The sequence below is a fragment of the Protopterus annectens genome, chromosome 3.part0 (genome assembly GCF_019279795.1).
Source record: "Protopterus annectens isolate FY-2018-M chromosome 3.part0, PAN1.0, whole genome shotgun sequence".
Lineage (NCBI taxonomy): Eukaryota > Metazoa > Chordata > Ceratodontiformes > Protopteridae > Protopterus > Protopterus annectens.
The window spans coordinates 326,840,597-326,858,587 of NC_056731.1; the positions used below are offsets into that span (position 1 = coordinate 326,840,597).

The window sequence follows — 17,991 nt, forward strand, 5'->3', positions numbered from 1 at the left end:
CTACAGCCCCATTAGCCTGACGAGCCTGGTCTGCAAGGCCATGCAATGTATCATCGTGGAACTCAAACAAAGACATTGGTAATCTCCAAACTCTGGACCCTACGCAGTTCGGATTTGTAAAAGGCAGATCATGTCTCCTAAATCTGACTGACTTCTTTGAAGCAATCACCAAAGCCATAGAAGAGGGTAAAGTGGTTCACACAGCTTATCCAGATCTCGCCAAGGCTTTCAACACCATCCCCCACTCTGGAATTATAGACAAGCTCACTAAACTAGGTATAAATCCCTACGTCACAAGATGGGTTGCCAACTGGCTCACGGACAGAACCGGCACTGTGAAAGTAGCGGACTCCAAATCCGACTTCAGACCAGTGACAAGTGGAGTAGCACAGGGTTCAGTCTTGGGTCCTCTCCTGTTTTGGTATCTACTTCTCTGAAGTACAGTAGAACAGAGAAGGTCTTTGGCTAACAAAGTTTGCTTATGACTGCAAACTAGAAGCCATAATTGAAACTCCTAACGCTGTGGACATACTACAAAAGGGCCTCACTGAGACAGATACCTGGTGTCAAGTCATGTTCTAAAGCTCAGTGCCAAAAACTGTATTGTTATCCCCTTTGGTAAAAACTCTGTACCCATGAACTACCACATAGCTGGTAGTCTACTTAATGCCGAAAATGTGATGAGACCTTGGGACACAGGTGGACAGTAGTATCTCCTTTGATAATCACATCACCACAGTGGTCAGGAAATCCTTCTGTGTGGCTCACCTCATCACAAAAGGTTTCTCATCCAGAAAAAAAAAAGAGGTCATTGTTCCCCTCTACTCATCACTCATTAGACCCATTATAGAGTACAAATCCCCTTTTGGTATGTACCTCACAAGACATCTACAACTGGAAAGGCCAGAGAAATACCTCACAAAGATGATTACTGGCCTCAAACAGATGCCCTATGCAGACAGTCTCAAAAAACTCCAGCTTTACTCCGTTGCATTATCACCTACTCAGAGGCGATCTCTGCCTAACATACAAAGCTATGTCAAACCCAGAGCTGTTGGACATGCTCCACTTAAAGTAATCCCAATCCCTCCGAGCTACATGCTCTAGGGACCTAAACCTTGTCACCACAATAAACAGAACATGCTGGAGGGATAGATTCCTGTCCCAGAGACTTCCCATAATCTGGAAAGTACAGTTTTGTACCTACCATAAATGTAGATGTCCGAACTGGATAGCATCTGCAGTCATAACAAGTGGGTTGTCCTGTAGTCAGGCAGCCCTGCAGTCGGCCGGATTCCAAAGTCCGGGTCCGCCGCTGATGTCGCACTCCACCCGACGTCATCTCTGTTGGTCTTCGGGTATATAAGCATCAGCCGACGCCATTTTCCTCAGTGTTTCTTGCCCCAGATGCCAGTAGCCCTCTTGCAGGCTAAAATTTGGATAGATGCCAATGTTTCCAAATAGATAGAGGTAAACACAACAATAAGCATATATGTACACATATACAAACAAATACACCATAAAAGACTCCCCCCCAACAGCTAGGTATTAGGAGGGTAAACACCCTAGGAGTACCACAGAGGGGAAGGAGGGAGGGTAATCCTGACTGCAGATGCTATCCAGTTCGACATCTACATTTATGGTAGGTACAAAACTGTACTATGTCCTTCATGGATGCATCTGCAGTCATAACAAGTGGGTAGAATACCATAGCCAACTAGGGAGGAGGATAAAGTAGATTATGGTGTGTTTAGGATCCCTTGCAGTACAGCAGTGGCAAACCCTGCTCGGGATCTGGAATATAGAGGCAAATTATAATGCTTGGCAAATGTATGCACGGAGGTCCAAGTAGCCGCCTCAATAATGTCTTTGGTTGCCACCGTGAAGAAGGCTGTGGTAGTGGCTGTTGCCCTTGTAGAATGAGGTCTTATGTTCTGTGGAATTGGTTTTCCATGGAAGGAGTAACAGTATCGTATGCAATTTCCTATCCATTTGGAGATTGTCTGTTTGGAAATAGCTTTTCCTTCCCTTCCTGTTGCATAGGCTACAAAAGTTGGTCAGTCTTTCTGCTATTTTTTGTTCTGTCCAAGTAGTAGCGTAGGCTGTCTATGTACATCCAAGGTATGCAGTATTCTTTCCCTCTGTTTTGTGGGTTGGGAAAGAAGGTAGGTAGGTGGATTGCCTGGTTTAAAGACACTCTGGATACCACCTTGGGCATAAATGTAGGATTAGTCCTCATGGACACTCTATCTTGGTGGAAGATTAGGAAGGGTTGCACTGCCATTAAGGCCTGAAGTTCTGAAACCCTCCTTGCTGAAGTAATTGCTAGTAGGAAAGCAGTTTTCCATGACAGGTGTTGTAGGTCTGCTGTTGCTGCTGGTTCAAAGGGTGATAGTGTCAACTTTTCTAGCACAAAGTTTAAATCCCAAGCTGGTAATGGTGGTTTCCTTGGAGGTTTTACATTCTTGATTCCTCTGAGGAACTGCCTGAGCAAAGGGAAAAACAGGTGGATCTAAGCTGTATTCTGCTGAAATAGCTGATGCGTGCATCTTGGTGGAGGAGTAGGACAGGTCTGAGTGAAGAAGTTGCCAGATACTCCAGAATGTTAGGCATATCTATGTTTGACACATCTTTTCCTCTTTCCGTACTCCAAATGACAAACCTTTTCCATTTTCCAGCATAGTTCCTTCTTGTTGAAGGTCTCTTCAAGAATAATGTCTTTAACTCTTTGGGAAAGTTCTGGATTAGCTGCTGCTATGTAATGTTCCATGCAGTCAGTTGCAGCGTTTTAGGTTTGGATGTATGATGCTGTAGTTGTTCTGAGTTAACATCAAAGGCATCAGGGTATTCATATTGTTCGAGACATGCTCTTCAGTAGTGGGTACCAGTGTTGTCTTGGCCAGTTTGGAGCTATCAGGATTATCCTTGGTTCTTCCTTGATTTTTAGTAGTACCTTGTGTATCAAAGGAAGAGGTGGGAATGCATATGCTGTTAGGCCTTTCCAGTTGAAGGAGAGTGAGTCCACTTTCCATGCTAGTGGGTGGAATGTCCTTGTGCAGAATTTTTTGAGCTGGTGATTGAGAGGCGATGCGAATAGGTCTATCTGTGGCATTCCCCATTTCTTTGAGATGGTCTTGAAGATGTCCGTGCAGCTTCCATTAAGGGCATTCGTGGTTCTGCTTAATATGTCTGCTAGAGTATTGTCTTTCCCCGGTACATATATTGCCTGTAACTGAATGTTGTAGCTGAGTGCCAGGGTCCACAGCTCCAAGGTCATTCTGCATAGGGGGTATGAATGAGTGCCTCCCTGTTTGTTGATGTACCACATGACTGTAGTGTTGTCTGTCCTTATCATCAGCTGGCCCTCTGAGAAATGGTTTGAACTTTTGGATTGCCAGTTTTACTGCCAGCATTTCTTTTAGATTGATGTGCAGGTGAAGTTGATCCTGTGTCCACAATCCTTGCACGCATTTGTCCAGCATGTGGGCCCCCCATCCTAGGTCTGAAGCGTCTGTTGTGATGGTCTGGCTTGGCTGACATCTACGAAAGGGTAGGCCTGGGTTTGACTGGCATGCCTGAGCCCACCATAGGAACTCCTGTTTTAAGCATGGAATTAGTGGGATTTCTGTTTCTAGACTGTGTCTGTGTTGGGACCATAAATTCTTTAGGTACCACTGTAGTTTCCTCATATGTAGTCTGGCAAATGGGACCAAGATTATGCATGATGCCATGAAGCCCAAGGCCTGCAGAACTTTTCTTGCTGTTAACTTGTTCAGTTTTGTTAGTGCCAAGAAGTAAAGAGGAAGTTCTTTTTGTTTTTCTGTAGTCAGGAATGCCAGTTGTACTGTGTCCAATTCAGCCCAAGAATGTCCTTGTTTGGGATGGTATCAGCCTTGACTTTTGTAAATTGACTGTGTATCCCAGTCCTTGTAGCAAGTAAATGACCCTTTGTAAATCTGTTGTCAGCTTGCTTTTGTTGTCCCCTTGTAGCAGGCAGTCCAGGTATGGGTAAATTTGAATTCCCTGTAGTCTGCAATGGGCGATTACTGATGCCAGGCATTTTGTGAATACCCTGGGCAGTAGATAAGCCAAAGGGCAATGCTGAGAATTGATAGTGCTCTGATCCTGCAAGAAATCTGAGGTATCTTCTGCAGATTGGTCGAATGGGGACGTGCAGGTATGCCTCCTTGAGATCTAGAGTTACCAGCCAAGACTCCTTGCCCAGCATGGGAAGAAGTTGCTGTAGGTCAGCATTTTGAATTTTGGGACAATGATGTATGTATTTAAGGTGGACAGGTCGAGAATTGGTCTCCAACTTTTTTCCTTTCTTGGAACTAGGAATAGTCTGGAATAGAACCCCTTTCCTTGTTCTGCTGTTGGCACTCTTTCCACAGCTCTCATGTTTGCTAACTCCATTATCTGGCGTGAGCCTCTGTTTTTGATTTGGAGGTAGATTTGGCATTCCTCTTTGACTGGTAAAGTGTGGAAGTGAAACCGTAACCTTGATCTATGGTTTGTAAAATCCACTTGTCTTTTGTTATGTAGTGCCAGTTCTTTGAAAATAAGGTTAACTTTCCGCCTAGAGGAGCTGCTATTTGTTCCCTGGTAGGCGGATTTAGGATTAAGTCACTGTGGTTGTGCTGATGTAGTGGTAGTGGCTGTGTCTGTGCCTCTGTTGTTACCTTGCCACTGTCGTCCTCTGTAGGCACCTCCTCTGGATTGGTTTCTGCCTCTGGACGTCTATTCCTGCCCCTTTGAAATTTTGTGGAGTCAGGAAAGGACCAATTTTGGCAGGCCAGTTCCTGCTAAACCTTGGGGTTGAACCTGCAAGAAATCTTTAACAGTTTGAACAGATTTTGCCTTCTCTTCCATTTTCTTCATAACCTGCTGGGCAGGTGTACCAAACAAACTTGTCTTGTCCATAGGAGCATCTAGCAACTTAGCTTTAACATGATCCGGTAAAGCTTGTTCCTTTAGCCATGCATGCCTTCTTATCACTGTGCCTGTCATGGCTGATCTAAATGAAGCCTCCAGTGCATCATAGCCACATTTTAAGGAATGGTTGCTAACCTGTTGTATGTTATTTACCATCTCTAATACATATTTCTTATCAAGAGATTCATCAGTGGTTAGTTTTTAGTTAACTGATCAAGCATAAACTCTTGGTATTGTATCATGTGAAACTGACAGTTTAAAGCTCTAGCTGAGAGAGTAGCTGAAGTGTAGACCTTTTTACCCCATCTGTCTAATGACCTTGCTTCCCTTTCAGAAGGAATAGGGTTTTAGCTGTGGTCGGCTACTGCCTTGGGACCCTGGGATATAGTTTCTGGGTCTGCAAGTGGGGCCTTGTAAAGGTGGTGATGAGTATCTGGCACCCTGTAAAATCTGTCTGGTTTGGCAGGGGCTGGGGGTAAAGAATCTGGAGCGGAGCAAACATCATTGAAAGCATCATCCACCACAGAAAGAACAGGAGGTATAGCTAAGGGCCTGTGCTGTGGGAGGTGCAGAAAGGTCCTAAGTCTTTTTCTGAAGTCTGAAAATTCCTGTTGCTGCCATTGGAACTGTTCTCGCATGGCATGCAAGGTTTCCCCAAAGGAGAATTCTTCTGGTGGGGAAGCAGCTGGAATGGATTCTTCAGCATCAGAATCTTCAAAATTGGAGAAGGGAGCCTCTGGCTGGTCAGTTATGTCTGATTCATCAGCAGAATCATCAGAAGACACTGGCTCAGGGGGCTCTGCCCTAGGTCTCTTCTCTGGGGGCTGAGAGGCCCTGTCTGGGTGAGATTGAGATCCTCTAATTAAAGAAATTAAATCTTCTGCCAAAGAAAGCATTTGAGAACTAGAAGAGGGCCTGGATGTGGGGGTTTAACAGGCACTGTTTTAGTAGTTTTGGCTGCTTTAGCCCTGGCGAAGGCCTTAATGGACATGGCTGCTGGAGGCCTAGCAGCACCACGTGCTGGGGTAGAGACATCCAAGGGATGGTGTCTGATAAGTCAACCACCGTAGTGGGTAAAAGTTCTGAGGTCGATTCAAGAGTTGTAGCAGGGGCCTCAGTTGTAAGAATAGGTTCAGCTGTACTTTGATCAGTTTTCTCGGTTTCGGCCAAACCGAGACACTGTTTGCTTTACCGTGGTTTCGCCGAAACCGACCGTCGGTCTTTATCTTTAGTTTTGGTAGATTGGGTAGTCGGAGGATCCGACGGCATAATGTACAAAATCAGAACCGAAAAACTGTTCTGCAAACTCCGACCGACGCCTGCGTTCGTCGGTTGAAAGAGGCACAGGCCGAACAGGCTGCTACGTCGTGGGCTGGGCCTAAACAAGGCAGACAGTAAGAGTGGAAATCTTTATGAGGTATTTGTTTCCCACAGGTTAAACAATTGTTAACTTTTTCTGACATCGGCTGAGGCAAGAAAGAGTCCCCAACGGGTACTTAGCTTTAGAAGTCTTGTAGTATTCGTAGAAGTAATCTCTGGATCCGACCGACCGGCACTTGCGAACAGCTTCTGCTTCGGGTGCCACGCGGCAAGAAAGACTGAGGAAAATGGCGTCGGCTGATGCTTATATACCCGAAGACCAACAGAGATGACGTCGGGTGGAGTGCGACATCAGCGAAGCCCGACGCCGAAGCCGACGACTTTGGAATCCGGCCGACTGCAGGGCTGCCTGACGACAGGACAACCCACTTGTTATGACTGCAGATGCATCCATGAAGGACATCAGACTAGCTATGTCAAACAGAGCTCCTTATTAGCACTCCAAGAAAAATCTTGATGATTGGATGGGAAATAGGAAATTCACCCCAGGGATCACTTCTGTGTCTCTGCTCGACAGGGGCACAAGAAAATAATTTTCCTGGGTGGCGAAAGCCAGGGTACATTTTTTGGCTAGGCTTATATAGGCCCTATGGCCAATAGCCTAGTGCCTACCTATGAACCTATGAAAATGGGTTGGTAAAGGATTGATAACCATGCTGCTAACATCTATTGAAGAACTCTCTTGTGGAATATGGCTAGAGGTACTAAGGTTATTGCCGCTGACACTGATCCTAGAGCTTGAAGGACCAAGCAGGCTGAAATCTTGGCACTGCAAATTATTTTTCTGACCTGTAATCTGATAGTCTGCATTCTTGAGAGAGGAAGAGAAGCCATAATTGACTTTGTGCTGAAAAACTGCTCCTATGAATTAAAAATTCTGAGTTGGTAGTAGGGGAGACGTTTTGCAATTTATGGTCATCCCCAGATGAAAGCAAATCTGGAGTACTTAATTTCTTGCTCTTATTAACAGATGCCTGGTCAGTGCAGTAATGTGTCAGTTGTCTAGATATGGAAACATCCAGAATTCCTGCAGTCTCCTGCTACTACCATACATTTGGTAAACACCCTGGGGGCTGTGGTGAAGCCAAAGGACAGAGCTCTGAACTGATAGTAATTGGCTCCCAGTCGGAAGTGTAAATATCGTCTAGATTGTCTGCTCAACTTTATGTGGTAGTATGCATCCTGAAGATCTACTGAGCACATCCAGTCATCCTTGCCCAGAAAAGGGAGAATGGACTGAACTGTGACCATCCAAAAATGTGCGTGTCAAACTGACTTGTTCAAGTTGCTGAGATCCAAAACCGGCCTAGTCTGTGGTGGTCTTTGGTACTAAAAAGAATCTTGAGTAAGTTCCAGATTCTATCTGGTCTGGCAAGACCTCTTGAATGACTTTTTCAGCAGCTTTTGTATTTGTATTGCTGCTTCTTTCCTCTGATTAGGTGGAACATCTGGAATTTTTCATAGAGTTGGAGGTGGAAGGGAAAAGGGTATTATACACCCTCTGGAAATAATCCTCTGCACCCAAGTACGTTTTGTTATGTCTAGCCATGCTCTCTGTTGCAGGGATAATTGTCCTCCTCTGGAGGGAACTGTGGGTCGATCAGGTCTCCTTTCAGGAGTGCTGGTAAGGTCCGTCAAAGAAAGAATCTCTAGACCCCTGATTTTGCGGGGCTTCCTCTGTTGCAAGGGCATCATTGTCTGTTAGAGTTCTCCCCTCTGCCCCTAGGGGAACTTTCTCCAAGTGTCCAGCAAAGGACCATGGGACTTCCTGAACCACATCTTCTGACTGTCTTGTTCATTCCTTGAAAAGGATCTTTGAGGGATCAAAATGTATGCCGTCTGCAGAGCGGGTCTTTCCATCCTTCTTGCACCTGGATAATGTGTCCTTCACATTGGGGGCCAAACAAAGAAGTGTTGTCAAAGGGAACAATGACAAACAAGGACTTGAAAGGCTCTGCAAAATCACATAAGCACATCCAGGTGTGCCTCCTAATGGACAGGTCTGAACCCATTGCCCCTGAGGTGCCTTTGGCTGCATGCAAAATAAGCCTCCCGGATGAATTTGAGACAGATTGGAGGGTAGCCAACTGAGAAGCCACAGCTGATTGGGCCTCAGCAGAAATGGTTCCTAAAAGGGAAGTTGAGAGTTCTTTGATCAAATCCCTTTGCAACATAGTAAAATGTATCAAATAGTTCAGCTAACTAAGCACAAAGGTCGCTGAAGCGTAGACATACTTCCCAAACCTGTCCATCACCCTAGACTCCCTGTTAGGGGGAATGAACAGAGAAACTCTATTCAGAGAGTTCCTTCTTGGTGGCCGCTGCTACAACCATGGCATCCATGGCACCCCTGTAACCCAAAATTCCTTCCCTGTAAGTGGAGACAGAATCCTATCTGGCCTTTTGGGTATAGGTTCAATTGCATCAGGCTCCTTCCACACCTGCCAAGAGACCAAATCAATGAGCTCGTCGGCAGGTGGAGTAACCTAGAAGATTGACGGGCAAGCTCCAAAGGCCTCCATAAACACTGGCTTCTTAGGTAAAGGGTTGCCTTTCCAAATGCAATGTCTTCTGGAGGTGATCAGGGGGACCCATTTACCTTCATCATCCTCAGTGATAGACTCTTGTGGAGAGTCCAAGTGCCTTCCTCTTACACTTTCTCTTTCTAGGGGCCTCCTTGGTGGAGGGTTCCAGGGAGGCTTCAGAAGAAACAGTGAAACCCTGCTGGGTAGTGTGGTGGTCTGTCTGGCTGTCCCTGTGGCATCGAATGATGAGGCTGCAAGCACAGAGATATCTGGAAACTGGACTGGAAATCCGAGGGTGTTTGATCCACTACTCCTGTTGAAGCAGAGAATACCCTCTTCACAACCATAAAGGCAGACCGCCCTGGAAAGACCAAGAAGACCTCAGGGCTGAGGAGGCAGGCTTCTGGACTGTTGTCTCCTCCTGCCCTGAAAGCAATCTCCCCAAGGAGGGATTCAGAGCCAAGCCATCCAGTGTCAAAACACCAAGGTGCAGAGATGGCTCAGAAACCTTTGGAGTCGACTCCAACACTTCAGATCAGATAGGGAGGCTGCAGCTCCAAAATTCCTACAGATCTGAAGATGTCGGAGCCTGGGCAACCAGTCATTTTCGGATCCGATGATAATGTCACCCCTTGCATCCAAGCCTGATGGACCTGAAGCAAATCCAGGGACTCAAGCAACCAAAAGAATCAGAGAAGTCTGAGGTGGTGGAGGGGTTGATGGATGGACTTCCTGACCCAAAATGGTAGGAGCCAATAACACACCCCATCTGGATCTGTACAGAGAGAAATGTCCTCATCATCTCATCCATGTTTTCTTCAGTTAAACTACTGGATGAACAACAGGATGCCAGAGAAAGTGACTGTATGGTGCCTTTCTAGAAATTGTGAAGGCAACCTAGAAAGTAATGGGGAATACTGGGCCCTAGTTAAAACTATTGGATACAGAGTAGTCCGATTCCACGGTTTCTTAGTTGAATCCAAAGATGCAGAAGCCAATGACCTCTTTCGCTTTGGATCCAAGGGGAAGAGGTTTGAGACCTCCTCAAATCTGATTTAGCTCTTTTGCTGGAAGGCTCAAAGACTGAGCCGAGGAAGTAGGAGCTGGAGATTTCGACCCTTAGTACTTCAGTTTGGGGGAGATTGAGCCCCTGAGACAGCTTCTCTGAAAAAAAGCGGCAACATACCTTTCAATATTAATTTATTTTCTCTATGCACTAATGCATGTGGATTAAAATCGTGGCAGATGGACCAGTCTTCTTCAAGGTGTTGTGGACCTAAGCAATAAACAGATTGTGGGTATCCAAAATAGGCAACTTGTGCCGACACTTTGAACATTTTTTGAAGCAGGAAGGCCATTCTTGGTCATTCTTACTACAAAACGAACAGCTATAAAAAGGGTTTTTTTTTTTTTTTTTGACAGGAAAAAAAAGAGATTATTGTGACGCCCATGCACTGGCCCAGTAATCAAGGAGCCTCAATCCTCACCCTTAGCACCAGTGAGGGGCGTGCACATTAGGGGGATAACAAGTACACACAGTAAAAGTACAATTTCCCTTAAGAGCACACAGAGATCAGCCTAGTGGTCAAGGTAAAAACCTCCAGCACCCTCTCTGTCCAACTAGTGCTTCGTGCCTGTGCTCTAGTAGCGGACACACACACTAAGATTTGATTTAGAAAAACACACAAACTCCTTGGGAAGGCTGGCACAGGTTCTCCAGCTATGCCCACTTTCTGCCCAGACTATAGGGTAGTACCGACTGTCACCAACCACTATTATCAGCTACTATCCTAAAGGATGACCAATTTCACTGTGTAATATTACTGTTATCCAAATAGTAAGTGTGCCGAACAGCAAGACTATTGGAGTGGCTTGAACAGTATCACCAAACACATGCAAGTACTGTCTAAGAGCTTAAATTGTCTACACAAAACAGCCCCAGTTGAAAGGTTTAAAAATATTTAATAAATAATAAAAGCACAAGACAAATCTCATCAATTCAACACAGTGCCAATCAAGAGTTAGAAATCACAGGAAACTTTAAAACAATATTGTAGGATAGTCTGCCATAAATATAGAAAACAGCTAGACTAATCTGGCTAAATTCCGAACAGAAATCACTGCTCTAAATACTACTTGCATACAGAGCAAGCAAGTGCTGGTGAGTTGTCATATCCAGATCAAGATACAAAATGCTCAAACTTTCTCTCTGAGAAAGTCTTAAATTGATAACACCCAGTACTGCTGAGTCACTTCACATTACCTCATTTGTATCTCTTCCTCCTTTAGTTCCCAGGCTAAAAGAAACTCGAAATTTACATTTCTTTGTAAGCTGCACCTGGGCAGGAAGCCATAGCAATAAAAGACTTTTACGTGTAAAATCTAGTAATTATATCTGTCTTAATAACAGAAAGAATTTGCTAGCCCAGACATCCTGTCTCTGAGCTTGAGATCAAACACGATTGTAATTCTTTACTTAACAGCTTTCTTCCAGCAGGGTGCACTGTGGTTACATTTTTGAAGTTCAGCATATAACAGTTTTCTTACATTTGTAAAAACAAACCTGTGGATTACATTAATATTTACAATGACATAGAATTATCTACACAATTCTATCTAGCTAGGCTGGCAGCCTTCACAATTACCAACGGTAAAGAAATTACAAAGTGTAAAGGAAAAGAGGAGAAATACACCAATGATGGTACTCACAGATATAATAAGAGTACAAGGATAAGGGAAGGATACAAAAAAGTTATAAATGGAAAAATCTAACTTATCTTAAGAGTTTAGTGACGAAGCTCGAGAGCTATGGATGGCAATCATGTATTTTCGTGAAAAGCAGAAAACGAGATCTGAGGTATGTTACGGGTTGGTGCATTATGGGTAAGGGAGAAGCTAGACAGCTTTTTGGTTACTACAAGCTTTAGTAATGGCAGAGTCGGATCCAAACCCAATAGTTGAGGACAGAATGAAAGTTGACATCAGATCAGTATTTTAAAAAGCAGAAATGTATTTATTTTTTACCAGATGAACTAGATGTTTCATCCTTTTTATCTTCTTCCTCTTTTTCATTTTCTCCTCCAGTTTCAGTGCCTGCTTCCCTGTCACTGTCAGTATCCCTTGAGTCATTTGCATTTACAGTTGGTGTACTTGGCCTGCTTGTGCTATTTGGTAGTCGGCCTCTTCGTCTGACAACTGGGCGCTTTGGTGGAGTCTTTACCCGTTCTGCTGTTAGTGAAGCTACAATCTCCTTGGGTGTTTCCTAAACAAATTAAAATATGCAAGGACTTTACAAGCCAAAACAAAGAACTTTCAAAAAGACAAATGTAGTTTTACAAAATGTTAGCTCTAACACTCCTACATACAATACGCACAGTAGAACAGGAAGTCAAAACTAGACTTTGTTTTAATACAGAATGAAATTTTGTTTAAAAAATTAAATATCAAGACTACCAGCACTGAAAGTACTAGACCACATGTACAGGCACTGGTTCCTGTAATTTGTGACTTGGAAGAAAATCTACTGAATCTGATTCTACACAGCCTGTCAAATTTCTACTCTGACAAACTATAGCACCAACTTGCAGTTCCAAATTGAGCAAAGCAGCAAACTACCTACATTCAGAGCTTTGACTTGGAAAGTCAGATAAAGATAATGTTTTAAGCAAGGCTCGGCGGTAAAGTGAGAAAAGCAAAGAATACACAAAAGTCAATAAATTATCCAACATATTTTTACCTGTTAAGAGGAAAAGGTAAAGGCCAACTGAACTTTCTAGGAAGATAACGGACATGTTTACAAAAATATGAAGACAGCACAGTGATGATGCCTCACAGCACCAGGTTGGGTGATTTTCTGCAATTTGCACCTGTCTTTCCAGTATCCACATGAGTTTTCAAAGGGTGACACGGTTACTTCCAACACCCAAAAGTGCATTCCTCCAAACTGCCAAAATCAAGTGCTAATACAGCTGCAGTAATCACAGATGGGTTTCTCTACCAGAGGCGTGGTCCCTCGGTCGCCCGAAAGAAGTCTAGGTCCCGGCCGGATGGGTTGGTGTTTTCTCTCTCTCTTGTGGAGGCCTACCAAGTGGGGAAGGCGGAGGGTAATGTACTGCAGCTGTATTAGCACTCGAACATCTACAAGTCCCAAAGCTACACACAGGGTGTAGGTACTAGTTGGAACTGGGATGAGCCAGAATGCCCTGGCTGCAAGACAGCAGTGGCACCTAGTTCTGGAATATAAAGAGATCCCAGGCTGGTATTGGTTGTTTCCTTGGAGGTCTTATATTCTTAGCCCTCTGAGGAACTGTCGAAGAGTAAGAGTGGGTGAAAAAATAAAAGGAGTTGAATTCATTCAAATGGCTGAGAGAGGCATGGATTTTATAGGAGAAAATGAAAAGTCCACTGTTCAGTAGCTCTGCTAGATACTGTAATATCAGAGGCAATTCAGCTTTTAGGGTCCTGGCCTTTTTTCATTCAAGAAGAGCAGGGCCGTTCCATTTTTTCTGTGTAAGCCTTTAGATGGTCTGGTGGCTCCAAAATGAAATCCCATCCTCCACTCCGAGAGAGGGGTCTGTTCTTGGTGTTAAGGAATTGCAATCCCAGCAAGATTGAGCAGTGTTTCAGCTGACCGTGAAGAGTTTTGTAGCTGTGCTGAGTCAGCAGGAGGGAGGGTAGAGGGGGGAGGGGGAGGGAGTATGTGTTAGACTCAGGCGGATACCAGTGTTGCCTTGGCCAATCTGGAATTGATGATTCCTGTGGGAGGCAAAAGATCTAATGTCTGGCCTCCCCCACTCTTCTATATATCTCTGTAAACACCCTGAGGATGCAACTTCCATTTGTGTGGATCTGTCATATTTGCTTAGATTGTGTGCTTTTCCTTTTGGGACCATTTGCCCTGAATGCACTTGTCTGTCGAGCCCCCCCCCGTAGTCTAGGCGTCTGGCGCCTGTTGTGATGACTGCTTTTGCTTTGAGAGATGGGAGGGCTCTCATGCTTATGAGCTTTAAAAATTGTGTAGTGTGCCCTCTGCCCTTGATTGTGAGGGAGGATTGGCATGCCTTCATTTTTGGAAGAGTGTGGAATTGAAAGGCACTCTGTTTAAAAGGTGCTAGCTGAGACCTGCTGCTTGGCATGGAAATCAGGAGGTGTGTTTTGTTTTCTTTTCTGTTTGTTGTGCACTGTCCCTTTGGTCTTGGAGTTTGCCATTTCTGCGGGTCTGTATATGATCCCTCGCGTGTGCCCTGCCCACTTGAAATAGCGTCCTGTTCACTCCTCTTTGGGGGTCAGGTCAGTGGCTGGAAAGGACCAGAAGGACATCCTTTTGTAAAGGAGCATCTAGAAGTTTAGCTTTCACATGATCAGGCAAGCTTTGTTCCCTAAGCCAAACATGTACAATCACTCACTGATCCCGTAGCAGCCGCCTTCAGGGGCCTCTAGGCATCATAGCCACATTGTAAGGTGTGTACCCACTTGCTCTGCTGCATGCATCATATCCTGTAACTCCTTTAAATCTTGTTCAGTTCAGGTTGTTTTATTTATTCCTTTTTAAACAAAAGGTGATAACTGATAACTGTTGATATTTAAATGACAATTTGACAATTTTCATGGCAAAAAGTGGCCAAGGTATATATTTCCCCACCTTTCCCCACCTTAAAAGATCTCTTGACTCTTCGAAGTGAACTCTGTAGTATCTATCAGGTTTGACTGGTGCAGGAGGCAGGGAATCGGGGTTAAGGCAAGCAATAAACATCATCAAGTATGTATCTTCAAAAGGGGAGCGTGTTCCTCTACATCAGAATGTTCTCTGATAAAAAGGAGCCCTGATCAAGAGAGAGGAGAATCCCCGGGCTGAGAACCCTGATAAAGAGTAATCAAATCCTCAGCCATTTCAGCATCTGTTTTTTAGGCATGGGGCCTGGAGAAGGGCAACTGTGCAGCTGAAAGCCTCTTGCCTTGGGGCTAGTAAAGGCCTTAATAGAAATTTATAATCAAAGGCTTTACCAAAAAGTGTTAGCGAACTCCGCCCGGCCGCTTTTAATATTATTTTATTGCAAATACAATTATTAACTTTTTCTGACATCGGCTGAGGCAAAAAAGTTTCTAGCACGTGCCAACTTTAATAAAGACTGAAGTCAACATCATGTGTATGCTATGCATGTGCGATCTGTCTTGTGACAGAATGGTACCTTACACAGCATTAGTTTCACTGTCTTACACCCATTGAACATTACAGCATGCTCCAGCTTAGCCATGATCCTGAAATGGATTAAGCAGGTAATCTGAGAATGAATCAATGGATGAACTGTAAAAGGTACTATAATGTGCTAGCTAATCAAAACAATGAAAGCTAAACAGGCTGTAAAGTAGTAGAAAGAATAGTTACTAGAAACATACTGTAGCAGGCAGCCAACACAGAACTGGCAGTAGCAAGCTAGCAGCAACACAATTTCAGCATCTTTTTTTTGATGGTATCAAAGAAATAAGTTACTAATATCCATATCTTTGCAATCCAGAAGAATAGACTGGGTGGTGGTTTGTCTTTGCACCTCCCCGGCGTATCTTTTGCAGAACAAAGCTCATTTAAATTAGGATGACCAGGAGCAAAATGCAGACCAAGCATGTCTAATAATGACCAAGTTGTCTTGTCAGAGAGAAGAGCAGCAGAAAGGTTGAGATAACATTATCTGCTTCCTAGTTTCAAGTTTCAGAGAACAGTCTACCCCTCTGATCACTTTAAGTGGAGGTTTGCATGTTCTTTTAGTATCTACTTCCTCACATCCTATAAAGCATTCTATTTGCCTAGACTATTCACACAAGCTTTTAAGTACTAATCAAATCAGCATCCCTGCTCCTTCCAAAAGACAGGCTAAGCAAAAATACAACAAACCAGGTACAACTGCCCAGAGCAAGTCTGCTGAAATTCATGAGGCAGCAAAGACACCTGCATTTGGTACATTCTTTAAGCAGGTTAATAATGTTGCCACTTAGTCCAATCTGCATGTAGATGGTTTCTGCCATGCTTCTCTGGCAGCTAGTTATACAATAAGACAGACATTATAATTATACAGCTTCTATCAATTATATAATTTATTTATATATTTGCAGTTTGACAACATAGTCCATTGGGCCACGAGGAGCACGTTTTCAATTGAGTCCTGGGGAGAAAAACTCCAGAAAAATACAAATTACAGATTACACATGAGTGAGTTGTAAGAAAGACAAAGTACACAAATTAAGTAAAACTGACATTTAGAAGGAACAAATTGGTACAATGCAATAGCAGAATTTTTACAGTCAAGTTCTTAAGAGTTACCTAGTTACAATTTATAACAACTGCTAATTCCTTTAGTTATTAAAAGGAAAGCCAATTCCTACAGCTTATTGGATATATAAAACTGTAGGAGGCTATTTACAGATGTTTTAACTTTTAGAGTAACTATAGTGTAGGAAGATTATGTAGGATGAGAGCATGTGCATTCCCATTGTGAAGTTAAGTGCGAGTGAAGTACGGTTTTGAATGAAGAGAGGCTGCTAGTGGTATGGATGGAGAGGTGGGAGGGAATTCCAGTGGCATGCTAGACAGAAGGACATTAGATGTTTGCCTGGAGGTCAGGCAAGTTTATGTAGGTCGCTTAGCGGGTCTGGAAGAGTACCACTATTACAGAGATAATGGGGATGGGAAACTAAAATCCAGTCTAGGGTGCTTTCAGTATGGAAGTCCTTGGAAGGCCTAGTTGCTGAGTTAATAAGCTGAGTGAAGTTATACAAGTTTATATTCAATGAGTCAGTGGGTGATTGAAATGTGGCCCAGTTAATATCAACATCGCCCAGGATTATAGTTTCATTAATTATGCTGGTGGAAATCCAGGAGAGAATATCTTCAAGGATTAAGACATTATCTCCATGAGGGATGTAAAGGGTGACTATGCATATAAATTTATTTACCTGAAATAGGGCTGGAATTAGTTCTGCATTAGCAAATTTGGGAGTAGGTTTGGTGTAGGGGTAACCAAGGAGAGCGACTCCCCCTCCTTTTTTGTGTGCGCTATATTTTCTAATCATACAATAGTTAGGTGGTAATAGTTCAGAGACTTTTATATGCAGTTTAAGCCAGGTTTATGAGATAAGAAAGACTATCAGGCTGATTATGGAGACGCCAAGCATGGAGGTTGGGAATTTTGTTACATATTCTCTGAGCATTTAGAACTGAGAAATTGAGGGATTTGCCAGTTGTGTGGGGACGATGGGGTTGGGAGGTTGGATTATGTGGGGAGAGGGGCCAGGGTTGGGTGAATGTCCCCGGAGAGAAGGATGGAGATAAGGTGAAAAAAAAGAGGTCCTTAAATTGCTTAGTATGTGGTTTGTGGATTGTAAGCTTTATGGGCAAGCAGCTAGTAAAGATGGGAGTAATGTTTTGGGGGTTACATAAGTTTGTAGAGGAAGAGCATATTATTGTTGAAGGAGTAGACACTGGGGGATATGTGGATTGAGGAATGTGTGTGCTTTATGAAGGATGGAATAGTTGTATGGAAAGAGGGGTGATTTGCACTGAGAGGTCTGGTAAAACAGTTTAGGTAGGATGAGGTGATAAGTAGTGTACAAGTTAGAAGTGAAAGAGGTTTGGTAAGCATGGTGTTTGTTCAATATATTAAAAAGAGGTAAGTTTGGGGTTGAGTAGGTATTGACATAAGTTATGGAATAAGGGTTTGGATTTCGTGAATAGATATTGGGATAGGCTGTTAATGAGTTAAGAATTCTTGCAATGAAAGGGGTGGAATTAATTTGAGGGCTGGAGAGGAGGGGCAGATTAATTATGGGTGGGGTGGGTTAAGTAGATTGGGTGTTGGAGGTAGTGGGTGTGGCTTGCTATCTATAAGAGTAGAGGCACTGGGGGCAGGTGGGATTTGGGGGTAGGGTAGGGAAGCGGAGTGAGCCCACAGGGCAAACGGAGCTGGTTGAGCCAGGGGAGGAAAAAGGAAATTCAGCAATCAGTGAAGTGGATAGCAAGTCCAGAGGTAAGAATGCACAAGGTAGAGGCAAAGTCTGCAATGAGTGATAGAGAATCAGAGAGGTCTAGAGAGGTTTACGGCTGAGGTAGGGCAGTAATAGGATATACAGAATGTTAAAGTTTAGTTAAACTAAAGAAATG

The 17,991-nt window shown here is 43.7% G+C and overlaps 1 protein-coding gene across 1 annotated transcript in view; it reads right to left on the minus strand.

Annotated features, from left to right (window-relative positions):
* The window catches only part of EZH2 (enhancer of zeste 2 polycomb repressive complex 2 subunit), a gene marked incomplete in the record, with an annotated part of 2,261,448 nt that overhangs the window by 978,278 nt on the left and 1,265,179 nt on the right, over nt 1-17,991 (minus strand). Inside the window, 1 exon segment of the mRNA XM_044064800.1 lies at nt 11,865-12,102. Within this exon segment, the coding sequence (XP_043920735.1) occupies nt 11,865-12,102 (238 nt within the window).